This window comes from Eptatretus burgeri, chromosome 2 (genome assembly GCF_056783735.1).
Source record: "Eptatretus burgeri isolate ZD-2024b chromosome 2, Ebu_testis_v1, whole genome shotgun sequence".
NCBI lineage: Eukaryota > Metazoa > Chordata > Myxini > Myxiniformes > Myxinidae > Eptatretus > Eptatretus burgeri.
The window spans coordinates 8,401,301-8,426,144 of record NC_140962.1 but is presented as its reverse complement, the minus strand read 5'-3'; the positions used below and the strand labels follow the sequence as shown (position 1 = coordinate 8,426,144).

General features: G+C 47.8%; 1 protein-coding gene across 3 annotated transcripts; it reads right to left on the bottom strand.

The window, feature by feature from the left end:
- Positions 1 to 5,185: 5,185 nt before the first annotated feature.
- Positions 5,186 to 22,042, bottom strand: LOC147031388 (dnaJ homolog subfamily C member 30, mitochondrial-like). 3 transcript variants are annotated; one of them, XM_085862193.1, is made up of 4 exons: positions 21,842 to 22,042; positions 17,100 to 17,379; positions 16,866 to 16,997; positions 5,186 to 5,792 (listed from the first exon to the last, which is right to left on the bottom strand). In XM_085862193.1, the coding sequence occupies exons 1-4, from the start codon at positions 21,889 to 21,891 to the stop codon at positions 5,718 to 5,720; spliced, it is 537 nt and encodes a 178-aa protein (XP_085718319.1). In that variant the 5' UTR covers positions 21,892 to 22,042; the 3' UTR covers positions 5,186 to 5,717. The 3 variants fall into 3 exon arrangements, with proteins under 3 accessions (XP_085718319.1, XP_085718317.1, XP_085718318.1); XM_085862191.1 differs by lacking the exon at positions 5,186 to 5,792 and adding an exon at positions 16,374 to 16,776; XM_085862192.1 differs by lacking the exon at positions 5,186 to 5,792 and adding an exon at positions 16,374 to 16,776 and having other exon boundaries at positions 17,100 to 17,337; positions 21,842 to 21,979.
- Between the last annotated feature and the right edge of the window lie 2,802 nt (positions 22,043 to 24,844).

Sequence of the window (24,844 nt, the reverse complement as noted above, 5' to 3'; positions counted from 1 at the left end):
CACAAGAGAGAGCAGTACTCCATCAAGCTGCGGATGAGGGCCTTGTAGGTGGATAGCAGTTCAGGTAAGCCAAGGAAGGACTTCGTACGACGGAGAATGCCTAATTGGCGGAAGGCTTTAGATGCCAACTTTGAAATGTTGTTTGCCGAAGAGAGATAATGGCTGATAGGAGACTCGGGAGTTTGAATGACTGAACTTCCTCAAGAGGATTGTTAAGAAAGTAGGCCTACATGGGAGGCGGCAGGATTTGCCAGATGGCCCTTTCGGAGATAAGATTGTGAGAGTGTGACATTTGCCAGGATTGAAATACATATTGCGAGCGTTTGACGAGGTTGTAATTTTTTTTTCAAGGTCTGAAGAGAGGGAAGAAGCTGCAGTCTGCCTGTCTGAAGGATGAGAGATGTCACGGTACAGGGTGGAGTCATCAGCAAAGAGATAAAGAGGATTTTCCAGAGTCAGATAGATCATTGATGAAGATCAGTAGGACTGGGCCCAGAACACTGCCTTGGGGCACTCTAACCTTGACAGGGAGAGGAGATGAAAGGATCCCGTCGCGTGCCACACGTTGGCTACGAGAGTAGAAGTAGTCAGTAAGCCATTTGTGCAGTTGGCCTTGGATGTTATCGGCATACAGTTTGGAGAGCAAGGCAGGATGCCAGACTGTATCAAAAGCACGAAATGTGTCCAGAGAGACAGCCCTGAACTCACGTATGATATAAAGGGCCTCCATCCATTGTTAGGAAAGTAGAAGCAGCATGTCCAAAGTGGAGTGACCTGGCCTGAAACCAAATTGGTGATCTGAGATCAGGTTGTTGGAGAAAAGGAAGGTTTTCATATTAACTGTGATGATGGATTCGATGACCTTGCTGATAATTGGAAGTAAGCTGATAGGTGTGCAGTTAAGAGGATCCATTTTTGCACTTTTTATGTAATGCAGTGACGTAGGCAGATTTTCAAGCAGGTGGAGGATGACCGAGCACAAATGACAGGGTGAAAAGGACAGAGAGTGGATGTACAAGACCAGCAGAGCAGGTTTTTAGGACACGTGAGCTGATACCATCTGGTCCAGTGGCAGAGTCAGAATCAAGGGTTGAAAGAACCTTGTCCACCTTCTCAGGTGCAAAAGACAGAGTTCAGGAGCACTTGTGTACAACAGGGAATGATGGGCACCAAGGGGTTGGGAAGGTGAGTGGTTGGGGATGTGAGGGGTTGGGGAGGCAAGATTTGGAATCAAACACAGACTTGAAGCATTCAGCCTTCTCACGAGCGGAGTCGGCTGAGGTGCCATTTGAAGAGAGGGAAAGAATGGAAGGGGAGCAGACACCAGAGACAGACTTAACTCGGCACCATCAGGATTTAGAGGAGGGAGACAAGTTTGAAAATTCATTCTTGAGGTTGGATAGATGTTGCTTTCTGTCTCTCGTGAGAGTGGAAACACACTTGGTGCGGACTTTTTGGAATGCAGCGAGATTGCCTTCAATCGGATTTGCTCTCCATGAAGATAATGTAATTTGTTTCAGAGCAACTGCCTCACCACAGGATTGTGTATCATGGGTGGGAAGAAGAGTAGGATAACTGAAGATGAGATGGGATGAATCTGTGCATGAGAGAGAGTAGGTTTTTGTGGAAGAATTCCCAGGCTGAGTTAACATCAAGGGCAGTAGATATGGGAGACCAGTCTTGAAGAGAGATGGATGCTTGCAGTCCCTGCCAATCTGTTTTAATGAAATTCCAGACTCGCTGGCATTGAGGCAGCTCTCTGAGAATAGCCACTGCGATGTCGACTTTCACAAGCGCATGATCAGGTGAACCAATTGGGGCGGAGAAAGAGCAGGAGACATTTGTGGGAAAGTTAGTCATCACCAAGTCCAGAAGGGAAGGATTTGCCATCTGGGGAAATCCGGGTTGGAAAATTCACAGATTGAGTCAGTCCCATGGAGTCACAGAAGTCCTTTTCTGAAGTGTCATGGTTTGTGCGAGAGGTACCAACACCCAGCCAAGTTGCATGGTGACAATTTAAATTACTCCATATGAGGAGGAATTGGGATTAGTGGTTAAAAGTTTGCGCATGTTGTCTGAGACCGAGATGAAGGAGGAGTCGTCACTGTTAGGGGCTGTTACAACACAAATGAACAAGAGGTAGGAGCAGAGGGAAGTCACAGTCAAAGATACTCCTGGGGGTTTGGAGGTGTAAGGTCAGTACAAGGGTAGTGAGAAATTGAGTTATTGATGTAAAGTGCATCTCCACCATTTTGTACACCAACGGGACTCGTTCAATATAATCAACACACCATCAAACCACAACTCAAGCTTGCTTACATTTGCCACTGATGTCACAACCACGGTAACAATCACCACCACCTTGAACCAATATGCAAAACTCACCACTACACTCACCACTATGCTGACACTACCTTCACTCAACCAGTCACCATCAACGACTGCCACTGCCTTTTGGGACTGACATGGAACGAGGAAGCACGGCACATCATTTCCGATGCTCGGGTATAGATGTACGGACCTCTAACTTGGGGCGCGAGTTTGCGAAATGCTCCATTTGACATCGTGTGGTAGCGCTGACGCTCTGCACAATTATGGCCTCCATTGCGTGTTTGGCACACATTCACAGCTGAAGCACGTGACCAAAGACCCCACCCCATGTTAATTGCGGAGCTCAGCCGTGTGGAAGAGCTCAGGGTGAGTGAAGCCATTTCCGCTGCTGGACTCTCGCATAGGTGGGGCCAGTGCCATGGTAAGCATCCATTCACCAATGGGGGCACTGGAAAACATGTACCACTCCACCTGATCTGCTTCCAAACTCCACTTCCACCAGGGGATTATAAAAGCGCTGTATGTTCTGCTCTGAGACTGCTGCAGTTCATTCTTGTTCTGTGCATTCTGGTTCTTGATGTTCTGGTGGTCACGATGCATTCCTGGTCGGCAGACAATGGAGCTTGGCAGAGCGAGCAGAGTGAAGCACTGGGTGAGCGATAAGAGCAGGCGCCAGACCAAGCGCAGTGTTAGACAGTATAGCAGTACATTTAAATTTCTTCCTTACACACTTCTCCTCACACGTTCGTTTCTTTATTTCCGACTAGTCTGCTGTGGATGCAATGAAAGGGCATCAGTGATTGCCGGGGCCCACTGATCCACATCTATTACATTTTCCTCTCTGCAAATCACCTGTTGATCACCGTGACGATCACTGCACCTCCCACGACCACGCACCATAGACACCCTCAGTTTTCTTCCTCCTTTCCCCTCTTTAGTGGAAGGGTTTGTGCAGGTCCGTCAACCACGCCTGGTAAATAAAAGGTCTCAAATGCCTCAACCTTTCTCTCCTCTCTCTGAACTATCTAACTTTCTTCAAGAGTGTTTTTGATGGCACCTGTTGTAGTTTAAGATAAGATCATAGAAGTTTTATATTGGTATAACTCTGCACTGTGTCTCTTTGCTTTTGTAAATCATTGCCCTTATTTTGCCACACATTACCCATCCATGTTTTCCCTGCTGCATGTATTAAAACCGTTGCTTGTGCCACATACCTTTCCTCGCCCTTTCTGGAAATAAACACATTGCTTGTATTGTAAATGTATGCAGTTCGTCATGTCTTTTCCTCCATTGATCCAGCATCGACCGGATCTAGTGTTCGCCAGGAAGTTCTACCCCACGTGATTTGCTCTGTTAACCAGTGTACACTCACTGTATCACTTGGCAGCAATCCAAGTGTGCACTGAGGGCACGAAACCCTCTTAGTGTGGTTGTTCAAAGGTAAGGTAACCACGTGATGAAATGACACCCTGCAATGATTGGCATTACCAATCAGCGTTCGTGGTTGCTTAGCAAACCGCCAAGCCACGGAGTTATCCACGGCTGGTGGCCTCAAGACCTGGTGTTTGGGAGGAACTCAAGCACTTCCCCTCGTGGCGAACCTCGAACCCCGGGCTGTAACAATATATGATACATCGTTATATAGCTCGGATAATTGAAATTGTGAATATGACACTTCCAAAGACATCTTTGGCTTACCAGAAAACTAGGGTTACCATATTTTAACTTTCAAAAAATTTCTGGAGAGGGACTTTTTTCAAGTGTTTCCTTTACATATTGAGCAATCGTAACATTTATCACATTTGGCAGTCACATTTGGTGTGTTCTGGACCTCGATTAATTTTGACTGCAAACCACCGTTCTTCCAGTTGAAATACTGAATTATTACTGGAAATATAGAGCTTGCCCGAATCCACATGAGATTGGAAATCAATAGCACCTTTGTTTGCCACAGAGACGGCAACGTACCAGCTCCACATACTAAGCACTTGGCTTCCCATTCTTCTCGACCACTTCGAAAACGATGGGAATATTATCTTTCGTTCTGCAGTGAATTTGCACTTTCATTTTGGCAATGTAATGTAAACAGCTCTTGAAGAAATCCAAACAAGTGTGTACGGTACAGACTCAGAAAAGACAGTGAATCGCGGACTGAGCACGCCACTGGACTCTCATTGCGAGGTTGGACAGAAAGTGGGGGCGTGGGTGTCGATGTTCGAACACGTCCATTAAACCATGATGGAGTAGTAGACCTGTACCAAAATATGCATTTCCTTTCTTCTCAGAAACTACACACACAATTCCAATGAAATTTGACCACCACCTTCATCACCCGTGGTGTACAAAAGTTTGCTCACATCATTAAAAAAAATCTGAGTAAGGGTTTTTACAGGGAGGTTGCCCCCCAAAATATGCATTTGCTTTCTTCTCGGAAACGACCCCAACCTTTATCACCCGTGATGTGCCAAAGTTTCTTCACGGCATTAAAAAAAAAACATCCAAAAGTATTTACTTTGTTCTCCGTTACATATTTTGAGGGTCATCCATGCCTACCAGTGCTTCATGGTTATGTTATCCAGCTGCTACCAGGTGAGCGCCCAGGGGTATTGCTCCTATGTTTATATTGTTGAAGTCGTCTGGTTCGTCCAGTTGCTCGGTTCGATACCATACCGAGTGGAACCACCGAGTCACATTAGCTGTAACATACGCCAAATATCAATTAACGACCGAGTGGAGTCGTTAGGCGCATGGTACGGCCTCATAAGGGCACTAATCAACCATATCCATTTTGTCCTTAAACAGACGTGCACAATTTCAATCGTAATCAGACCCACCCCAATTCACTCAAAACACAAATGGTTTAAAAATTTAATTGTGAGAACATGGGGTGGGAATACAAGGAGAAGCAATCAGTAATCACAAATAAGCACCCCTTAACACACACCCATGGATCAATGAACGAACGGGAACTTTAATTATCTAAGTCTTAAGGCCTCTTTCATATTACAGGAGTCAGACAAGATTGAAAATACACCAGGACACAGTCCGACCCCCTGGTGGAGACACGAGCAGGCAAAGCACAGGTCCTGCCACACACTGACCCTGGCAAACAGAGAATGGGCATGGCTTCCTGGGTGGGGCATGGTGTAGACTGCAGTAGCAAAGGGGATCGGTTGTGGGAGAAACTCTATGGCAACTCATGTGCTGGTTCTCCAGCAGAGTTCCCAGGAATCTACTGTCCCCCCACCACACTCCCTTCCATGGATTCCACCTGTCTTCATGGCTTTTGCCCCTCCCCACTTTGATGACGCACTTAGCCCCTCTCCTCCTGGCCGCTATTGGTCTGGTGCCCAGTTTTATGGGTGGGGGCACCACCCATCGACGCATCACTCAGATGGTGCTCCTTCGTTTTGGTCAGGATCAAAGTGTGGCTTTTCCCACCTAAACTTGCACCTGGTGGCCTGTCAGATCATTTTAAAGTACATAAAAGACACATTACAAAGGTAAGCACATCAACGAGGGGTTTCCGGGGATGGCGGCATTAGACACAAACATTGGGGGTGGACGTATGAGATGTTTCGAAGCATAAAACGATGCATAGCCAATATCACAATTAAATTAACTCACCCTTATTGTAATGCATTGAACATGGGAGATAACTAGCCTATTCTATGCAAGGTTAGCCCCTATATGTCATTTCCACAACAATATCAGCAAAATCAGGATGAGCTTGAGGGTTCGTGGAACACTTTACCCTGCACAATCTTGAGAAAAAGGACATGGGAAGGATCTTTTCAACTATTGCTTTGCGTTTCTGAGCACGGTCTACATTAGCTTTGTTCATTAACTTTGAATAACAGACAGGATGGTAACAATATGAAGCCGATGGGTCAAACGGAAATCCAGATGAAATAAAAAAAACAGTTTTAAAGGCTGTAGAAAAAACAACAACATTGAATCAGAAGTTTATCACTGTTGAATCATTTTGGAAACACCCTCCTTCACACCTCCTTATTTAACATGCTCAATTAGCTATTTGTGCCTGTTGTTTGTGTCCTTTATGACACCCCTAAAAACATTAAGTTTCCTGTTTGGAATAATTTTCATTTTTGTTTTTGACTGCCAGACAGACAGACAGACAGACAGACAGACAGACAGACAGACAGACAGACAGACAGACAGACAAACAGATTGAAGCAATTGCTCTACTCCACTGTGCGCATATACGTGCAGGATGAGATGTAATAAATATTTCCAAATTCAGAGCCAAAGTACAGCCCATCTGCAGGTTTTTGGAAGTGCAGACAGGTTGATTTGTATTCACATTGTTCAAATATGAAATTCAATTGAACATATGAAGTTGTTCTTCAATCAAAGACTGACAGACACAAACAGTTAACCAATTGCTTACCACCTCCCCCCCCCCCCCCCCACTTTGTACTACGTGCACAGGGTAAATATGCAGTCTTGATTGAAAAAGAACTATCACCAGCAGCAGAAGCAGATCTTCACTTTATTTCAACAGATAAAGATGATGATGATGATGATGAGGATGCAGCTATTTTGAGATGACGGAATCAACTTTTCTATGTGTTTTTTTATTTTTACGAATCTTTGGTAACAGTATCATACCCATATCCATCACCTGGTTTCTCAGGTTTCTCAGCATTCTTCATTCATTCTCTGAGGTGAGTCCATTGGTTGACTGTTTTTGATTACATATTTATATCTGAGTCATCTTTCCATTCACTCTGCTGAGTCAGAAAGACTTGAATGAAGGGTGAAATATATATATGTATATATATATATATATATATATATATATATATATATATATATATATATATATATATATATATATATATATATATATATATATATATATATATATATATATATATATATATATATATATATATATATACATACACATAAACACACACACACACACACACACATGTATATATATATATATATATATATCTCTGTGTGTGTATATATATATATATATATATATATATATATATATATATATATATATATATATATATATATATATATATATATATATATATATATATATATATATATATATATATATATTGTGACGTCCACGGGACTTGAACAGTCCCGTGAACTTGCAGGTGACAGGGAACGTGGCCGGCTGCTCACACGCAGTCCAAGGCCTTCCCTTTTGAACTGAACGCAGTGAACCACAACGGTGCATGGGCTGCACAAACGTAGTCTCCGTGCCAGCTCAAGTGGCACACGCAATGAACACAACGAATGGATGGATGAATGGTTTGAATGGATGAACGCAAACACTGTGCACGGGCCACCACTGCAGGCCCATGTTGTAGCTGCCAACAGGGCAGTTCTCGCAGCTTGCAAACTGTTGCCTTGCGGATCCTGGCGCACATGGAAATGAACAGGGGGGGGCAAAGCAAAAATTGAACGGGGCTGGTGAACGTGGGCAGTGGGCATGGCATGGCATGGCAAAGGCAGCAGGCAAACACAGCCTGCAGAACCAGGCCGTTGCAGGCAAACACAGCCGGCAGATGAACTGGCCGGCACAGGCGTTGAAGTACCACAGCTGCAGATGATCCGGCCGGCACAGGCCTTGCAGCAACACAACAGCTGCCGATGAAGTGGGCCGGCACAGGCCTTGAAGAAAAACAGCCAGCCGATGAAGCTGGCCCTTTGCCGTTCAGTGGAGGTTGGTGGAGGGAGTGCGGTGGTGCTGGCCACTCGGAAGGCGGGCTCGGACCTACCCTACGGTCTCCCTCCCAACCTATCGCCTTTGCCTGTCACTGTCTATACCCACTCCCTTAATTTGTCAAACCCCAATTTAGCCCCAACTTATTATTATTATTTTTTTTATTTTACTTCCCCACTATAAATCGTCCCCTAACCCCCTTTATCGTCCTTGTTCGGCTAACCTATCCTGTCACCTAGCCTACTCCCAACCCCTACGTTCCCTTCCCGGAGGGGAATAAGGGAGAGCTAACGCCTGTGTCGAGGCCCAATGAAGCCTCAGGATGGCCTCCCCAGAGTTCGGCGATCTATAACCAAAGTGGGTCCAGCGGCCCACAACGAGAGCGAAGGGATGGATGGTGCGGAGGGGTACACTTCCTAATCTACCCTATACATTTAACTGTTAAACTACCCCGGGGCTTTCAACAAGCGCCTCTCGCTTAAACTATTGGTTCTAACAACCCAGATTCCCGTCGCCTGTGTTGGTGTCCTCACAATTTCGGGCCTCGCCCCCCAATTTTCTCTCCGTGCCCTCACACGGTCTCATGGCTGTGACACGTGGCTCCCTTTGGCAGGCACGACCCTCTGCCGAATCTCCCGCTATGGCACCCCCGGGCACTACACTGCCTCCGAGCCTACCAGCTCCCTAACACCGGGGAGTGCCCCCCATGGCACCTCCCCTGAAACGCACACGTGGCAGGCTGGCTTCCCAGGCCCCTTTCCGAGGGTCACCCGTGCCCACAACACTGCCCACGCGGCTAATGGCGCCCCGGGCCCCCGCACCAAGCAGGCGCACCCGTGCCCACTACGCTATCCCGGCCCCCCATGGGCCCTTGGCCTACCACGGCCGACTAGCCTGGTGCCCGGGGTACCCACTCAGCGATACTCACCTTTCGCAGCCACGCTCCCAACCCGTCAACAGGGCTCCTGCACCCCTCCAAATGGGTTTCGAGCCTACACTCCCACCAACAGCAAAACGACCTCCATTTTTCAATTTGACTAACCCCCTAACTCACTTTACTCTGACCCCGGGGTCCCTTGGGTGGGTCACTCCTCCCCCCAATCACTCATTGCACCATGCATTCCCCATTCGCTCCACTCACACAGACCCGCTGGCCTCACTCACTCACCAAGCACATGCTTCCACTTCACTCACCAACTCTTCAACACACTCACGCTGAACTCTGCCATCCTTCTAACTACCTACCCTAACTAACCCGTGCTCCCACGTCGTCCCTTAAACTACAGCACGTTCCTTTTAACACTACATAGCTAAACTACGTCCCCTCTACACATTCACAAGTCTGTCACTGTCTCCAAATCTCTAAAATAACTTTCCCAACCTAAATCTGGCTACAATCCCTCGAACTAATCCATTCCACGGACTCCATGAGGACTTACCCCTGCCCCATGAAGTCGGTCTAACTAAGCTAACCCTTCCCCCTAACTAGTTTCCATCCTGTGCCCTGGTCAAGGGGGTCTTCCACCCCATGCCCAGGAATCCTGTGCACCCGAAAGTGAGGCTTGTTTTTTTTTTTTTTTTGTTTTTTTTTTAACATGCGCATCACCAGCGCGGCAACTCACAGCTCGCGCACTTTGCACCTGCCCGTGACGTCATGCAGCTGCACGTGTACCTCGTCCCTCCTTGGACGGAACCATCCGGCAGGGATACCCCTCCTGCCGGATTCCAACCCCGCGTGCAGCCATGACGTCACCGTGCGCATAAAAAAAAAACACAAGCCCCACGTCTCGAGGGGTTCCCCACGCGAACACATGTGCTTTGCCCGTTGGAGCTTAACACACACGATCGCGTGGAGAACCCGTCCGGTCCAAATCCGTAATCCTGCCTAAACTTTGTCCGTCCGCGGGATCGGCAAATCCACCGCGTGCGTTTCCGGACCGGGACTTCACTCTCGCAAGCGAGCACGTGGGGGCCTCGTGCGTTGCACAGCACGGACCTCGTGCTCACTGCTGGGTGAACCCGGCACGGTCCCCGAAACAACTACAGCCGCTACTCGGCTTTCTTTCTTCTGTCGCCGTCGTCGCCATTCGACCCACGCACTCCCGCGTGTTACGACGCTCACACTCCATTCCATTCCATTACATTCACACCGGGAGACGCGGCTGCGTGCTCCCGCATGCCAACCGACATCTCCCTCACATACCGCTCTCTCACACACACGGTCTCCCTTGCATAAACCATACCACTCACACGTGGTGCTCCATTCACTCGCGGCCTTCCACTCACTCGTGCCATTTCCCTCACACAAACCACACCACTCACACACGCGGGGGCACTCACGCGCGGTTCCTCATCCACACACCGTGCCTCACTCATACACCGTCCCTCACTCACACACGCGGGGGCACTCAACCGCGGTGTTTCATCCACACACCGTCCCTCACTCACACACGCGGGGGCACTCACCCGCGGTGCCTCATCCACACTGGCCGTTTCATCCACACACACGGCCTCTTCCACACACGGTGCCTCATCCACACACGGCGTGCTGGGAAGCACGTACTCCGGCACCATCGCCACCACACCACTCACACACGGGGTCGCTTCCACACACGGGGACGCACTCACGCCTTGCACCACACACACAGGGACACCCACACTGGGGATTCGTGTCCCCACAAGGGTCTCCGGGGCCTCTATACCCCCCAAGCCCTCCGTGCACCTGTCCACAGCACTCCTCTCAACCTCGCAAAGCACGACCGAACTCACCTGGTCGTGACTCGCCTCAAGGGGGCAGACTCCCTCCCCTCGCTCCTGGAGGAGGCTATCCCGCTGCTCGCACTGGGCCTCCACCCAGTCCACCAGCTCACCCCCATTGTCCTCCACTACCTGTGTGTGTGTGTGTGTGTGTGTGTGTGTGTGTGTGTGTGTGTGTGTGTGTGTGTGTGTGTGTGTGTGTGTGTGTGTGTGTGTGTGTGTGTGTGTGTGTGTGCGTCACTTACCCCGTCTTCATCGTGCAGTCTTCCCTCTATCGTTCCCATCTCCCGTGTCTCTGCCAACTCAGTCACCTCTTCACCCTTTACCTCCCTTGTCTCTACTATTTTTATTTCCTTTGTCGTCACCTCGTGTCTCGTCTCGCACGTTTTGGTCTCCCCATTTAATTTTTCCCTTTCGGTCATCGTCACGACCCTCGCCCAACACGCCCCCGAATTATTTTGTCACCCGCCTCCACCGCGGGCCTGTCAGCCGTTGCACCCCCTCCCAGCTCGTTCGTTCCTACACGTGGAGTCGCCATTTTAAGCTCCCTGCTAACGGCCTTCATGCCTGCCTGCAGGCATCGGCCCATGTTCTGCGTCTCACCCCGCAGCTTTTTCGTTTCTTCCCTCATTTGCTTGTTCATTTGCTGTGTATTCGCATCCATCTTTTCGTTCATTCCTTTTATTTGGTTTTTCATTTCATTTGTATTTGTATCCATCTTTTTGTTCATGCCTTTCATTTCGTTTTTCATTTCATTTGCGTTTGTATCCATCTTTTGTGCATTCGCATCCATCTTTTGTGTATTCGCGTCCATCCTCGCTGTCATTTCCGCATTCATTTGTGCCAGCATGGTGAATAGCTGGGCCATGTCGGGTGCGCTTGGGTGAGCCGTTTCGGCAGGGGTTGGGGAAGGGTTTTGGTGGAGAGGGGGAGGGGAGGTGTCATACACCGCGGCCGCTGCCGCACCCATTTCGGGCTCTGGGTTCAGTTGGGCGAGTTCGTTTTCCTGTACAACCAACATTTCCTGCATGGGGATTTCATCCTGAGCCATGGATTCTACACATTCTACATCCATTTCTAATACCCCCGGCTCCCGCTCGCCTTGAGATGCCATCTTGCTTCTCTTAAAGGGTTAATTTAGCTCGCTCGTAATTTGGAGGGAATCGGGGGTCGCTCCTCTCACCCCTGGACCGATTCCCGTGAATTTAGCTGGAGACAGGAGAGCCTGTTTTCCCGTTCTCCAATACCAGTGCCGCGAGGAGGGCGATGAGTTTGTATCGCACGACCTGACACCAGTGTTGCGGATTCGCGCCCGCCGGCGTGCGGACGGCCACGTAACTCGAATCGCGGCACGTCGCCCATCGGACGGACAATCCAGTCGTGACCCTCTTGGACTAACGCCGGGAACTAGTCACGGGTGGACCTTTCGGTCTCACCACGATCGTGCCAATCGGCCCCCGCGTGGGATAGGGTTGCTCGCCAAATTCGACCTAAGTACCCACACGGAGGGTAGACCGGGCGATCGCACCTCGCCGCAGGTCGACTTCGGACACGGGCCACTTTAAGCGACCCGTTCCGTACTATCGGGATAACCGAGCGGTGTTATTCGTCGGCCTCGACGGTTCGATTATTTATCGGGCGTTTTAGCCCACGACCAACCCTTTACGTGAAGCAAGATGGAGATTCAATGAAAGAAAAGACGAAGCGAAGCGGGAAAACAGTTCAACATAACTCACATTTATTTCGCGATGAACGGAAAGCACACATATACAATTACACCAAAAGCACATGTAAAAGGAGAAGAAACACAATATTACACAAAAAGCAAATATAAAAGAGAAACACAATGCAGAGCTATCCGACTACCGGGCACACAGCAACACTTATACAATTTTACTTCACAGACGGCGCCGACAACACAGATTCCCAAAGCAAAAGAAAAGAACCACCCTCCAGGATGAGGGGGGTAGGCGGGCCTGGGGCCGAGACCGTGTCGGGCCTACCCGTCTGATGATGAGATGCAGAGCGGCGGTGGCGCCCCAACTCCGCGGGCCTCGCGGACAGTGTCTGGTTGGGGGTGGGAAAGGGGCCCCCTTGTCGCACTATCTCAGCGCGGGGGGAAACAGGAGGGGGTTGTTGATGCTCGGGGGGGAGGAGGATATCACCCTGTCTCGGGTCCCGCGACGAGCGTCTCCTCCTCGACCTCGGTCGCGTTGCTGCCCTCTCCCTCTGCAGCTCCCGGCACCGACGCGAGCACCCCCTCGTCCGCCTTCGCCGCCGCCACCTCTCCACAGCTCCATCTAATCGCCCTCTCCGTCTCCTCTCTTGGCTCGTCCCAACTCTTCACTCTTGACTTCTCCCCTCCGAACTCACAACTCCCCGTTTGGCGAGCGCGGCCGTTTATATCCCCCGTGGCTTCGCTCCTTCACCTTTGACCCTCTGCCTCCGACCCTTCACCTCTCTAACTGGCTCCCCATTGGACCGAGGAAAAGTGGGCGTGAATGCTTTTTGATCCATGAATTTGCATATAGCGACCTCACTCCAACGCCCTGGAGGCGGGGCCAAATCGCCCCACGCTCTCCGATAGGACGGAACAGAAGTGGGCGTGAGTCGTTTTTGATCCGTTTTTCTCGGAAAGTCTGTGATGTTTCTGAACACGCTGCTCGGTGCGCGCCCTGCACGAGTCCAGTATCGGTGCCCACAAGTGGCGCAAGAATGGTGGTGATGCGATGGTGGCGAGTTGTGACGGTAAAGGTCGTGGCTGTTGTTGTGAAGCGGCGTTGTGGTTGGTGGTTGTTGTTGTGAAGCGGCGTTGTGGTTGGTGGTTGTTGTTGTGAAGCGGCGTTGTGGTTGGTGGTTATTGTTGTGAAGCGGCGTTGTGGTTGGTGGTTGTTGTTGTGAAGCGGCGTTGTGGTTGGTGGTGGTAGTAATGGCGGCTGGTCCAAAATAAAGATAGTAAAAGAAAAACGGCTATCCTGAAGAGTCGCAGCCCGACTGAATGACATTTATTCCCTCGAAACAACGGGTTTGGGCCTAACTACACATATACTTACAGAGATATCTCACCTAAGGGACCTGAATGGTGGTTTGCGAATTTGGTCAACCACAACAATATATACACATACATATATATATATACATACATATATATATATATATATATATATATATATATATATATATATATATATATATATATATATACATATATATATATATACATACATACATACATATATATATATATATATATATATATATATATATATACATATATATATATATATATATATATATATATATATATATATATATATATATATACTAGCAATACCCGTGCACATGCACGGGATAGCAGTACAACATAGCTGGTAGCAGACGACAGACCGTACACGGGGAATGACAAAAATACGCATTGTGCAAAATGCAAGTGGGACTATGGAACGCCAAGACTTCCCAAACATTGTCGGCATGTCTGCTAAGTGCCACAGCAATTTCATAGGGATCGTGTGATGGCGAGCCGAATTTTTAGTGTGCAAGCTTGGTATTATAATAGAGATATACATCTATATTAATATACCCTGGTGTTGGCGCAGTGGTTAGGGCAGCGGCTTGGGATCCAAAAGGTCCTGAGTTCAAGCCCTGTTGGGCCACTGAATTAATACACCAGGGGGTTGACTCAGCCTGTCATCCTTCTGAGGTCGGTGAAATGAGTACCAGTATACTGGGCCGGTGTATACCCCGGTTAAAATAGGTGTACCATATCCCTGTGTTGTAAGAGGCGACCAGGGTTGCGTCAGGAAGGGCATCCGGCGTAAAACATGTGCCAAATCACTATGCGGATCATACGGACGATCCGCTGTGGCGACCCCTAACGGGAGCAGCCGAAAAAAGAAGAGGAAGATACATCTATATTAATATTTCGGCACGCCCCTTTCTTTATTCCACCATCAGATTTTTGTTACTGCATGAAATGAAAAAAGATTTGGCACATGTACTAATGATATTATTGTCTTCCTTAAGAGGCCCCTCAAAATTCGTTTTGATGCATTTTCACAAACTCCAACGGATTCCATTCAAATTCGGTACGATTATGGCTTTTGGTCCAACTTAGGTCATTGGCTATAAATTTTTTCCATAACACTTCCGATATTCGAAAAAAAAATCGATAAATCGATATCCCTTATGGGATTTTCCATTCAAATCCACTCAAGTTTAAGGCCTACGGGGGACGCAAATTTCCACTTTGCCCTGGGCGCTGTTTCCCTCCGCTACACCAAGCTGTTAGGGTTAGGGTTAGGGTTTGGGTTAGTGTTAGGGTTAGGGTTCGCTACCCTAACACTAACCCTCACCCTAACAGCTAACCCTAACCGCTAACCCCTAACAGCTATTCAGAAAATTTGCAAGAAAGCCCGGGCAACACCGGGCTTTATTGCTTGCCCGAGCAACGCCGGGCAATACTACTAGTACAATGTATATATATATATATATATATATATATATATATATATATATATATATATATATATATATATATATATATATATCTTCTTCTTCTTCTTCTTTCGGCTGCTCCCGTTAGGGGTCGCCACAGCGGATCATCTATTATGATCCGCATAGTGATTTGGCACATGTTTTACGCCGGATGCCCTTCCTGACGCAACCCTGGTCGCCTCTTACGACACAGGGATATGGTACACCTATTTTAACCGGGGTATACACCGGCCCAGTATACTGGTACTCATTTCGCCGACCTCGGAAGGATGACAGGCTGAGTCAACCCCCTGGTGTATTAATTCAGTGGCTCAACGGGGCTTGAACTCAGGACCTCTTGGATCCCAAGCCGCTGCCCTAACCACTGCGCCAACACCAGGCTCATATATATATATATATATATATATATATATATATATATATATATATATATATATATATATATATATATATATATATATATATATATATATATATATATATATATACCATTCATTTTAGGCCATTTGGGAAATGTGAATGATAGGAATGGAAAAATGGCAGAAATTTTCAGCCTCCTTTCCAGCTGATCATCGACAAAACACTGTCTTTTAAAATAAAATTTAAAATACGGCATTGACTTTACTCTAACATCCTGTCCAACTCACCCTGACTCGAGGAGGCATCAAATGTGTGTAAATCGCATATGAGAAACACAGAAGTTAAGCGATTGCTTTTCAAAATCACAAGCAATTAACTCACGGAGGAAAACATGCCCTACTCATTGCCAATGTTCAGGTGAGAGAAGGTATTCATGTCGGGGGATTTCGAATATGCAACACATATTTGATGAGACTCTTCTGAGGTGAATCGCCCAGGATTCACGTGCACGAATTTCCTCATTCGTCAGCTTTCGACATCAAATACATTATTTTCATTGTCAACATTGCATATTTTTCATTATCCCAATACTTTTGTTGATACAGTATGATCAAGATTCCCTGAAAATTACATTTTCACCTCATTTTGGACTACACTCTCCTTGTTCATACACAGTCATTAGAAATTTGAGATCTATGGCATGAAGGAACATTAATCCATTTCCACAGCTTTTTATTTTTCCGAACATAACACGTTATGAACTCTCCTTACAGCCATTGTATTGCAAACATTGGTTAGAAAACTTTCAGCATGACTACCGACCTCCACTGGATCTTCAAACTGAATTTCCAAATTGAGTTCGTGAATTTCCATTTGTGAGTTTTGAAATTTGACATTTAATTGACACATTAAATACTGTACACTCGTACGTGATGACATCACATCAGTTTGATTCCACCCATAGCTGCCATTGCAGCAAAAAAAAGCATCAACAATACAGTGATGCTTGCAAAATTAGAGGACGATGGTGCTGGTGTTGAACGAGCACTGCGGCGCACAGTCTGTGAGGATAAGTCACCGTAGTGACCCTGATAAAATGCATCAAAGTCAAAAGGTACCTGTAGGATACACAACAATTATGGGAAAATGTTGCTCCACAACTCAATTCCCTTTGACTACACCACAACTCAAAAAACATCGACTGTACCTTGCATGTCATCACACGCCTTGTTGCCCTGTTCCTCATTCGAGGTTCATGATCTCGCTTTGTGTGAAGATTCTCTCGATTGTACAGACTTCTCAGCACAGGGTCTTTTAGCACGGCGTATGCTTCACACACCTGTCACAGCACACACCATTTCTTCACACAGCACCATAAATTATTACACGTTTTATGCATTATGTCATGACTCTATTTACAGATCAAAGAAGTTCACCTTACCCTTTTAAACCGTGCTGGAGCATTGGGGTCCATGGGGTGTCGGTCAGGGTGGGTAGCCATACACAGATGAAGAAAAGCATCCTTCAACTGGGCAGCTTGCACACCCGGCCACACACCCAAAACTTCATAGTGACACCTGGATCTATAATCAACAATTTCTTGCATTTTGCTGTCATTTCTCTGACCACTACTCCTTTCCCTGTCGCTGCCGTAGGATCCCTGTCTTGTACTGTTGGCACTGTTGAGCCCGAGCAACCAGCAGGGACAAGTCGGCAGCACCCTCCATCATTGTGCAGATTGAGGGATTAAAAGGTAGGGAAGAATTGGGGTAGAGAGAGGTGGGTATGATCCAGCATTATACAAAATACAAGTCTTACCATGCTCGTAAATTGGAAATTTGGTACATTCTTGGTTTGAACAAATAGTGCAAATGGTTTGTTGATGAAACTTTTTACTTAAAGGGGCTATGAACATCATAAACATCCAACTTTGCTTATTAATAACACGTTCCCTTGTAATTCTTCACATAGCTCATTCCATCCATATATATTTAGACCCTAATCCGTGTACAAGGCATCTGAAAGAGTACCATTGAGTGCAGCTTTTCTCTGTTGGGTTGTGCTGCTGAAGCTCATTTGGCACTTGTAAAGACAGTGCAACTTCAGTCACTTGGGGAACTTAATATCTCCCAATAGAAGGCTCTGTAGCACAGAGACTGCTTCTCTCCAGTGCCACTTCAAATATGATCTTATCCTCACTGCCATTTTCAGCCTTTTGTTCCTCTCCAGCAATTACAGGTCGCACATGCTCATTAAGCAACACCTTGTTATCCTTCCAAAAACCTAGTCTTAGGGTTCACCTTTGTTGCTTTGTCCCACTTCTCTCTGGTGGAATAATTTGAGTCTAACCTTGCACTTCTATTGAACAATTTCCCTTGAGAGACAAAATTCTTCGTCGCCCTCCGGTGAGTTCCAAGACACCTTCCGGCAACATCAAGGATGGTGGTCTTGAAGGCACGCCACAACTCTTCAGGATCCCCCAAAGCACCCAGACCCCCCACCCAAATCTCCACTCAGCCTGTTTGCAAACTCCTCAGCTACCCTCTCATCCTTGAGGTTGCCAACATCCAGCTGAGGCTGGGATGGTACCATTCTCCTGGATTAAAGGTGCAACTTTTTTCACTATGCCTGGTGTTGGCTTAATGGTTAGGGTGGTGGGCTTTGGATCCGAGGGTCTTGAGTTCAAATCCCGCTCAGCTGTTGAACTAATATCAGGTGGGGTTATAACTCAGCTTGTCATCCTTCCGAGGTCGGCAAAATGAGTGCCAGCTTGCTGGTATCCCGTGTCGGAGTGGTGACCCATCCAGGATTGTGCCCAATAGCGAAGAAGACTGCTTAAGCAGCACCAATGCTCTGCACAGAGTATGGTCCCAATCAATCAATCAATAAATGTCTCAGTCTCTGTCTGTCTGTGTCTCCCATGATCTTTCCTCGGAAAGCCACATTTCCAACCTGGTCTCCAAAGCCAGTCACCAATTGGGCATCCTCCCTCGTGCAAAGTCCTTCCTCGGCCCATCTGAGCTCCTGACCACATGCAAAGCTTTTGGCCGCAGCTTTATGGAGTACTGCTCTCCCCTCTGGGATGGTGCTCCTTCCTCTCACATTTCTCGGCTTCACGCTGTGGAAACAAAGGCATTTGAGATCATTGGCATCTCCCGCGATGAAGCTGAGTCTTTGGGCCTCTCACTCTCTCACCGCAGGCAGGGCGGTGGTCTTTCTGTCTTCTACAGTGTCCTCTCTAGTCTTGCCCCCCCCCCCCCCGCACTGCTCTGTCTGCGATTTGTCCCCACCATATTTCCTTCCACAAGGCACTCAAGGTCTGACAGCAACCCCCTTGTAAAACTACCAAAATCACGAATCACTGTTCATCTTCACTCTTTCATTCCTCTTTTTCCCCAACTTTGGAATAAACTCCCTCACTCTGTTCAATCCCATTCTTCCCTCCAGGCTTTCAAAACAGCCGTTCACCACCTCCTCTTATCTTGCCCCATCCAAAACCTCAATCTTTTCTTCCCCCGTTAATCCACCCCAAACCCACCTCCTTCAAAATTCCCTGCTTTCCTTCCTGAAAGTCCCTGTAATATCCATCTTGTGTACCCCATCCCTCTCCCTTCCACAGATCTCCTAATGTCTCTGTTCCCCATTGTTTTGTCCTTCCCTCTCCCACCCCTCTTGTCCGCCACCTCCCTTGCTGTGCGTTGTGTGTTAGCTCTCATACGATCCTCGACAAGGTATACAATAAATAATAAAAAAAATTTTAAACAGTCCTTTCAGGTGGTGACCCACATCTTGTGTTTTTTCACAAGTCTGCCCATTATCGTTTCTATCTTCGCAGGTCAGCAAAATGAGTACTCGGTTGCTGAGATGATTGAGCCATTCGAGTACCCTGTGTCGGAGTGGCGACCCGTCCAGGATTGTGCTCAATAGCCCAGAAGACTGCATCGGCAGCACCGACGCTCTGCACAGAGTATGGTCCCGATGGATGGATGGATTTACCTTATTGTTGGCCCACCCATCTAACTGCATGCCGCATACTCATTTGTCCTCTTCTGCTTCCTTGTGCATCACTGTGTGTTGGTCTCCCTGTTGTCAGCTCACCTATAGGTATGCACACTCACCTCCGAGCCATCGAGCCTAGGGGAAAGAATTTTGTCCAGCCAATAAACTGTCACTCTTGAGTTTCGCGTACAGTGATTCATCAATGTGTACAGGGTGAGCACCATCCCTTGGATCAGCCGGGTGTTTCATCTGCTGCCTTTAGTTGGTGGACGTTAAAGATCCCACAATGTCCTTCACGAAGAGTAGGTGAGCTATCGCCGGCACTGTGGCCAAATTCCATATTCCTTCCATAACCCTAACAGCCGTGCCCTCAGCCAATGATGCTACCCTGCAGCCTTGTGTTGCACACAAACAATCCACCTGCAAGGCCTTCATCCACAACTTGATGGAGTAACACTCTCCCCTAAGAGCTGGCGTCCCTGCCTCACACCTTACTCTGCTTGATGCCGTGCAAGGCCTTCAAGACAATTGGAATCTCCTGTGCTGAAGCTGAGTCTCCCTCAACCCTGTTGTTTGAGCGCTCCTTCCCTCCTGTTCATTTCGTTCTATTTTTGTGGGCCGGGGTTTGGTAGTGAAAAACAACCATTAGGTGGAGCAGTGGAGTCGTCTCCCACCGAACACCCGGAATTTAGGTCATGACTCTCGGACAACTCCGGAAGGTCACGGGTCACTTAGAGGACCGTGGTCGCCAATATTTTGACGGCGTGACGTAGGGTCCACTTGTCCAATTCCAATTTATTCAAGTACTCACGTCGTCCAACTACCAGGGAAACCACACCCTTGGCCGACTTTGTCCGAATCGAGTCGCTATCACCGACTCGGATCTGGCGAAACTGAGCGGAAGTTACCAAAGCCGAGTCAGACCAAATGAACAATTTATGGCATGAACGGCTTTTCTATTTCTCAATACGCACCTTGCTAGGCCAATGAGAGAAAGAACAGAAAACGAGCTGGTACATTTAACAGGGGTTTTATTTTACATTAATCGGGAGGGAGGAGCACACAGAGCAGAGTTATCCGAATAAGAAAATGTAATTTACAAGGAAAGGAAAACACTTATACAATTCTACTTACAGACAGGGCCCACGGACACACACACACCCAAAAGAAACTGGACCCCGTGGGTCTATTCGGTAGAGCTGGGCCGGGGTTCCTGTCCCACCTCGTGCGGTCACACCGACCCCGAACCACCACGGTGGGACTTGAACCCACGACCTTGGCATTGTCAGCACCAAGACAGCAGACCGCTCAACAACGACCACAGACCGTGCTGCAATCGCCACCAGGACTGCAGACCGCTCGACCACGACCACAGACCGCGCCGCAATCACCACAAACACTGCGGTCTGTCGTCCTCTTGTACTGTTTTTTCTCTTGAGGTGTGAGGGGTTTATTTTCTCACCCCTCGCCTCCTGATTGGACGAGGGGGTTGTCGGACGACTCGTGGTCAGCCTCCCGATTGGCTGGGGCTCGCGAGTGTGGTGCTCGCCCTCCGCTCATTGGCTGGAGGAAACGGTCCATGCCCTTCCTTGGAGCGGGGCTTCGATCCGAAGCGACGGAGGCTCCACCCACGACCTCAGCCAAAAACACGTGGGCAATGGCGACCGGGTTGAATGAGGGACGGTGCCGTTGTAGTTGTTTTTGATGTTGTTGTTATTGTTGTTGTAGATGTAAAAGCCTGACTATAAAATAACTCACAGCGCGCACACACGGAATTCCCATTAGACATCGGGGATGGATTCTAACTATAAACACATACTTATCGAAATCACTGAACTACGGGGACTGGCCGTCTGTGTGCAAAAGGCTTCCAGATTCATAACACCATTACGTCCCTGTTTCGTTCTGTATTCTCGCTCCTCTATGAGCCTCGACACAGTCTACAACAACAACAACAACAACAACAACAACAACAATCTGCCACTGCTCTGGCCTTCATGCTCCAACAGTCTCGGCCTTCCTCAATATGATCAGCCATCCTCCAAAGCCCTCTTTTTGTCCTTATCTTACCTCCAAGATAAATGATACATCTTTGTTAGCCAAATATAATTTAAAAACTCCCATTCCGCTCCTGTACACCAATACCAACATCAACATGGTGAACAAGCCATTAAATGTACTCACTGGGACCGTGAGAAGCTCGATCTGAGTAAGTTTGGACACAGAAAATTCATTCGTGTTTGTTTAGCAGGTTCGTCACGATCCCTGGACGAGTTTCATTGATGTTATAAATTTATTCGTTCGACGGCAATGAATAACCCTTCATTCACCTTCAATCATTCCGCACGAGTGAAGGAATTATTCCGTCTCCTTTTTAGATTCTTCAATCCACCTCCGCAAGGTTTGCTTGGGACAGTTATTAAAGCATTTCTAAATGTTCTGTAAGAAAACAAAAATAACATCTTAAGGTCGACCTCCACCCTCGTGGGAAAAAACAAGAAAGGTCATGCGAATGGACGAGGAAACCGACTTTACAACGCGAGGCGATTTATACACCGCTCGAAAACGCGTGCTTCTTTTTCACGAGATTAAAAAAAATAATAATAACAACTTAAGGTCGACCTTCACCCTCGTGGGCAAAAACAAGAAACGTAATGCGAAAGGACGAGGAAACCGACTTTACAACGCGAGGCGATTTATACGCCGCTCGAAAACGCGTGCTTCTTTTTCACGAGATTAAAAATAACAATAATAATATTAAAAAAAAAAAACTTGGTGTAATGTCGTGAAGTACAAACGATCAGACCGAGCACAATGCACTCGACTTCACGTCAGTTTTATTCACAGCACTCAGCTCCATTTCCGGTCCCGTGTGTATGTCACTCAGCTCCAGCTATGGCCCTGGTCCCTCAGGCCCATCATGCCTGCACGAACACCACACCAAACCAAGATCCAAGAAAGAAAATGGAAAAAAAAAGGTTTAACTCATGAAAGAAAAAAAAATTGGGGGGGGGGGTTGTTTTTGTAGTAATTTTTTTGTTGTTTTTGTAGTAATTTTTTTCTTCCCTCGAGGAGGGGGGGGAGCATGGGCTTGGTTAAAAACACACATCAACCACACAACCCCCCTTAACAAGACCCCCACCAACAGCACTCCATACACAATCACCCATCAATACTCAAATTACCAAAAAGTCTAATCAACATCCACATACCCCTCTATCTCCATGACTTCCAGGTACCTATCTGATTCTAATTTAAACTTATCTCCTGTTTCTGCTTCCACTACCTTTCCAGGGAGACCATTCCATGCATTAACTACTCTCCGAGTGAAAGTCCTCCACCTTACTTCCGTCTTAATTCTCCTCTTCTTTACTCTCAGGCCCCTGGTCCTATCACTGTCTCCCCTGCTGAATAATTCATCTGCATTTATTTTATCTCTACCTTTAATTATCTTAAACATCTCTATCATATTTCCTCGCAACCGCCTCCTTTCTCGTGTGTCAAGCCCTGTCTCCTTCAACCGCTCCTCCTAGCTGAGTCTAGCTAGGCCCGGAATCAATGTAGTAACCCTGCGCTGAACCTTCTCGATGGCATCTATGTCCTTCCGGAACTGTGGTGATACTGTTGTGGTGCCAGGTTCGGTGGCAAGGCCGACCGTTAGATGGAGCAGTTTGGCCGTCTCCTACCGAATACCGGAATTGAAGGTCGTCACTCCGGATAACTCCGAAGTCAACGGGTCGTTTAATGGACCGTGGACGCCAATATTTCGACCGCGCGGTTAGGGTCTTTTTGTCTGATTCCAATTTACCTAAGTAGCCACGTGGTCTAGCTACTGGGTAAGCCACACCCTCGGCCCGTTTTGTCCGAACCGAGTCGCTGTTACCGACTCGGATCCAGCGTAACCGAGCGGGAATTACCAAAGCCGCGCCGGTCCAAATGACAATTTACGGCACAATCGGCCTCCCTAATTCTCAAGCCCGAACCATACTGGGTCAATGAAAGAAAGCACAGACAACGAACTGGATCATTTAACAGTTCTTTATTTACAATGTAAGAGGGAGGGAAACACAGAGCAGACTTAACCACGAATATAGATGTAAATGTACAATGGAAATCACTCAAACGATTTCTACTTATCAGACTTGCCACAGACAGACACACACACCCAAAAAGAAATGGACCTCATGGGTCTTTATTCGGCCCTTCAGCTCGGGATGGAAGTTGAGCTGAGGCTCAGAGTCTGGCCGGGTACCTGGCCGCCTCGTGCGGTTTTACCGACTCACACTTGAGGAGCTCGGAGTCCGTAGACAGGAACGGGGATCCCCAGCTCGAGCGCTCCAACACAACCCACCACGGTGGGACTCGAACCCACGACCTAGAATCCAACAAGCGCAGCCAGGGTCCCACAAACGATCCAGCTAGCCACAAATGACGATCGACAACACAAGCACCACGAAACACCTCTGCCACGACCACCACCACCATGAGTACCAGCACGACCACCGACCACCAAGGAACCCTGAACAAGACCCCACTGAGACAGCTCACCACCCTTCTTATCCCTCCCCCGGGCAGGTGAAGGGATCCGTTCTGAGGTAACTCGCCTCCGGATTGGTCGGGGGAGCATCGGGCGATCGGTGTCCTCCCCTCATTGGACGAGGCGAACATTCCATCTGGCTGGGGCGGGGTCGGCTCTGAGGTGATCTCACCCCCGATTGGACAAGGGGAACATTCCATGTGGCTGGGGCGGAGTCGGCCCTGAGGTGATCTCACCCCCTCCTATGTCTGTGGCCTCGAACACATGTGTAATGGCGCTGAAGGAGTGGAGGGGGATTTAATGCAGAAGACTAACAAGAAAGAAACTCGCAGCGCACACATGAAATTCCCATTAGACAAAGAGGAGAGATTCTAACTATCCACATGTACTTAAGGAAATAACTAAACTTTGGGTCAACTGTATGTGTGAAGGCGAATGGTTTCCAGATTCGTAACAATACATCACAATATCTCCCCCTTTAATTACAAATCCAACCGGTCTGGATGTTTTGGTGCACGGGAGGACCAACGCAAAGGACCTGTTACAGGTACAGATTTCGGTGACATGGACAAACGCACCGGACTGGCAGCGGGTACAGGTACAGAGACTTCTGGCGGAGACGCGTTACTAACACCTTCAGATGCAGGCTC